This window comes from Myotis brandtii, unplaced genomic scaffold, assembly GCF_000412655.1.
Source record: "Myotis brandtii unplaced genomic scaffold, ASM41265v1 scaffold251, whole genome shotgun sequence".
In the NCBI taxonomy this organism is placed as follows: domain Eukaryota; kingdom Metazoa; phylum Chordata; class Mammalia; order Chiroptera; family Vespertilionidae; genus Myotis; species Myotis brandtii.
Window position 1 is genome coordinate 1,974,411 of NW_005359516.1, and position 4,161 is coordinate 1,978,571.

The 4,161-nt window shown below is 55.4% G+C and overlaps 1 protein-coding gene across 1 annotated transcript in view; it reads right to left on the bottom strand.

Moving 5' to 3' along the window:
• Nucleotides 1–5: 5 nt before the first annotated feature.
• ANKRD53 (ankyrin repeat domain 53) overlaps nucleotides 6–4,161 on the bottom strand; it is a gene marked incomplete at its 3' end in the record, with an annotated part of 6,168 nt that continues 2,012 nt past the window's right edge. Inside the window, exons 4-6 of the mRNA XM_014540922.1 lie at nucleotides 3,243–3,407; nucleotides 2,733–2,853; nucleotides 6–665 (exon numbers count right to left, since the gene is read on the bottom strand). Coding sequence (XP_014396408.1) covers nucleotides 6–665; nucleotides 2,733–2,853; nucleotides 3,243–3,407 — 946 coding nt within the window. The remainder of the gene's footprint in view (nucleotides 666–2,732; nucleotides 2,854–3,242; nucleotides 3,408–4,161) is intronic.

Consider the following 4,161-nt stretch of genomic DNA (forward strand, 5'->3'; position numbering starts at 1 on the left):
TGATGGGCTTGCACTGTTGCCAGGAAGGCTTCGTCAAATGTTTCACGTAAGTTCATGGCCAGAGTGTCGGTCCAGAAGGTGTTGTCGCCCAAGTACCGCTTCCGGTCCACGTCCTTTATGCTGACAGAGTGGAAGCCCTGGGGCACCTTCATCCTGCACGGCCGCACATGAGGGTACAGCTCACGGACTATCACCTCCAAAGGCAGCCGAGGCACAGGGGCCACCTCCTTGCCAGTCACAGTGCGCAAGTGCGCACCACCTTGCCCATCAGACCTGATCTTGAGGAATCCGCGGAAGTCGTGCTCCAGGCTGGGGTCTGGATGCACACCCAGGCGGATGCCCTGTGGGGAGCCGATCTGGGCGGTGGGGGATCTGGCAGGGTTGTTGCTAATATTCCACGGCTTGGGCTGCCTAACTGTGGGATGCATGTAGTGGGGTATGGATGTCACCGAGGGCTGCAGCTTGCGCTGTGGTGTCTGTTGCAGGTGCTCTTCTGGGGAGGGGTGGAAGTGCTTGGACAGCTTGGGGGTCTTGGAGATGGGGATGGCCCAGGGAGGGGCTTGGGGCTCTTGCTCAATGCTGTGGATCAGAGACCGGCCTCGAGGCAGTGGCTTGTGATGGAGCCACTTCTTGAAATCAGCTTGTCTCAGAAGTTCTTGTTCTTCCTGCAATGTCAGAGGGCACAAGATAGTGGAGGAGGGCTGCTCCCTCTGTGCTTCTGTGGAAGGGGACCCTGTGGCTATAGACCTTGGAAACCTCAGGTGTGATTGGTCAGACAACGTCCTAACCTCGGGAGCCCTGAGTCTGATGGGAGAATCTCCTGCCTTATGGGAGCCCTTGTTCTGATGGGGAGACAAGTATTGCCCGAAGGGAGCCCCTGGGCTGAGGGGCTCCAATCTGATGGAGACCCATCCTCCACCCTAGGTAAGGTCTTCAGCTGGAGGGGGAAGATGCGGTCTCTGCCCTACAGAAAACCTTGAGTCTCGAGGGAGGATCCCATATTGGTAGTGAAGACATATCCTGCCCTGAGAGTCTCTGGTTTGATGGGAGGGAAAGGCCTATGAGAAGTGCAGGCTGCATCCTTGGCCCTGGATGGAGAAAGCAGAAAGGTTTGGGAGGCCTGGAGCTGGTGGCGTGAGTCTGGGCAGGCTTCTGGGAGGGGGTTAGCTGGCCTGGAGCAGTCATGTAGGGGGCACAGTTAGCTGGCTCTCCAGGCTGGGTGGGAGTCACTTGGTCTAGCTGTCTGTTCTTGCTTCCACTACAATTGAACCTTCGGCTCATCACAGATCTGTCCCTTCCCCACCCCCTGTCTCATGGCTCACTTCCCAGGCTGTTGCTGTCAGGCGGTTTGGAGATTGACCCAGCTCTGGAGGTAGGCTCTGATTAGGCTAAGCCTCTCAGAATAATTCCATCAGCCTTGCCCCAGACCTAGGTCAGTCAGCACATGGCTTTCCTTTAGCTTGAGGGATTGGAACAAGAGTGGACATATGATCCCGCTGAGGCCAATAAGAGATGAGGGGAGATCTGCAAGGGCCTTATGGGAAAGTTTAGAGCCACAGGAACCGATGGGCTTTGCCTATTCTGGACACAGGTGACTGTGAGGACTGAGAGCAGGTAGGGCTGAGAAAATGAGAGAAGTGCGGCCGGAGCAGAGCTGGAGCCCTCCATTTGCCAGCTCCCAAGCCCTCCCCGCTTCTGGATCCACTTAGGATTCCCAGCATCTTTTCTAGGTTTTCTGGCTCTTGCATCCTACGTAATTAACCTGCTTAAAATCCTTTAGTGACTCTGCTTCCCCAGCCAAGGCCTGTCATTGACCTGGGCCCCTGCCAAATCTCTAGCTTGTCACATCGGAACCCCTGACTGTACTGAATTTGCACTTGTTGGCATACACACTTCTATGTGCCTCTGTGCCGCCCCCCCCCGCCCCCAACACAGAGCTGTCTGTTCCTTCAGCCTGGTCAGCCCTTCCCTACTTCCTCATATGGCCAACTGCTACCATCGTTAAAGACTCCTCTTAAGTATTATCCTTCTGGCACCTCCTGAGCCCCCTTCTCCTCTGTGGGAATATAACCCACCTCCTCTACTAAGCTCTAAGCTCCTTGAGTGAGAGGACCACCTTTCATTGGTCTTTGGAGCCTCAGGGTCTAACAGGTGCCTAGCAGAGAGTATGTTGGAAGATTTTTTTTTTATTAACCTTCACCCCAGGATATTTTTTCCATTGATTTTTAGAGAGTAGAAGTGGAGGAGGGGGGAGAGAAACATCAATGCAAGAGAGAGACATCTATTGATTGCCTCCCACATGGGCCCCTACTGGGTCTGGGGAACCTGCAACCGAGGTACATGCCCTTGACCGGGAAGCGAACCAAGACCCTGGGTCTGCAGGCCAATGCTCTAACCACCGAGGAACCAGTCAGGGCAAGATGGGTCTTTTAACCAGTGTACTTCCCAGTGAGGCAGGACCTGGGTCTCATTAGAGATTCTCCTCCTCCCCAGAGGGAGGCACTGGGCTAGTGGGGGAGGGGGCTTCATAAATACTTGCTAATTTAAGCTGCTTTAGCTTTCTACACAAGACAGGCTTTTGACCTAAAGAAGTGGCTTCTCAGGGTAGAATTTTAGTCAGAGGAGGGGGAGAAGGAGGCTCTCTGAATCGGACGGCTTCTCGTCACTAAGGGCACATGCGATTCATGCCTCTGCTCACATGCCTCGGTAGCAGCTGACGCCCGGTGCCTTACCTGGCACTCAGTCTGGTAGTACCGCTCCATGAGGGCCAGCTGGCCTTTGAGCCCCTTCAGCTTCCCCATCTCACAGGCAAAGTCCTTCTTGTCCCGTTTCCACATGGCATCCTTCAAGAACCTGGCGCCCAGGTGAGGATGTGTCATCCTCAGTGACTGGGCTTCAACCTGGAAGACTGGCTGCTGTGAGGGCCGGGGTGGGCATGGGAGGGGTTGCCAGAGTCGAGATGAGCAACATGATGCACCCCCACTGTCCAAGGCCCCTCTGGCTAACTACTTCCTGTGAGGTGAGGGGCAAGTGTCTGAGGGACTGATCACTGCCCTCCTGATGAGGAGCCGGGGGCAGGAAGGCAGTGCTAAACCACAGGGGTGAGGCCTGTGGAAAGCCCCTGGGAATAATATCCTGGGAAGACTTATCCCCCAGCCACTGGCTTCCCAGACCCCCTCCTAAAGGCTCTGCCGTGGGGGAGGGCCCAGAGGCAGGGCTGGAGGTGGCTCTCACACACTCACCGAGCACAGACGCGGTGGTTCCATATTTTGCAATAGTCGATGGGCTTGCAGCCTATGGCATCTCGGGCATGGACATTGGCGCCATTCTCCACCAGGAGCTTGACACAGCTCAGCAGGCCCTCCCGGGCTGCCAGGTGCAGCGGTGTGGAGCCATTGCGTGTCTGACTGTGGAGGCCCGCCAAGGGGAAGAGGGCAGTAAGAAAGGACAAAGGGCATCTATCCATCAGGTTGGCGGGCAAACCGGCTTCCAGGCCTGCTCTGCCACCAGCCCATTGGGTGGCCCTGGCATGTCCCTTCTCTGTCCCTCAGTGTCCTCAGCTGTAGAAGGAGGATTTGGACTAAGTGAGCGGTCAAAGTTTAGTTATGGGGGTGTGGACAGTACAGAACTGCTGGAAGGAGAGCTGGGTCTGCTGGACCTCAGAGACCCCTAACCTCATCCTCGGAAAGCAACCAGCCCTCCTGCCTCTTCCCCATGCCCGGCCGTGGCCCACAAGCCTGTGCGCCCTGGGCCCTGCCTCATCCTCCACCTCATCCCTGACCTTGCCGCACTCTTTCCTAACACATGGCCTTTGCACAGATGTTCACTCTGCCTGGGACACTTTCCTCTGGCTCTTGGCATGGCTGGCTCACCATCCTCAGGGGGGACTTTTCATGTCACCACCTTAGAGGTGACAGCCCCTTCCAAAGAGCCTCTCCCTGCCCCTTGCCCTTCCCACCCCCGCCCCCATTTGTTCTCTTCATACCCTCTGTCATCTCCTCATTCGTCATTGTGCTCATTTACTATCTGCTCCTGCACTCAGAGGATATCAGCTTCATGAGGGCAGGGGACCTTTCTTTCTTTTTCTTTCTTTCTTTCTTTCTTTCTTTCTTTCTTTCTTTCTTTCTTTCTTTCTTTCTTTCTTTTTAAATATATTGTATT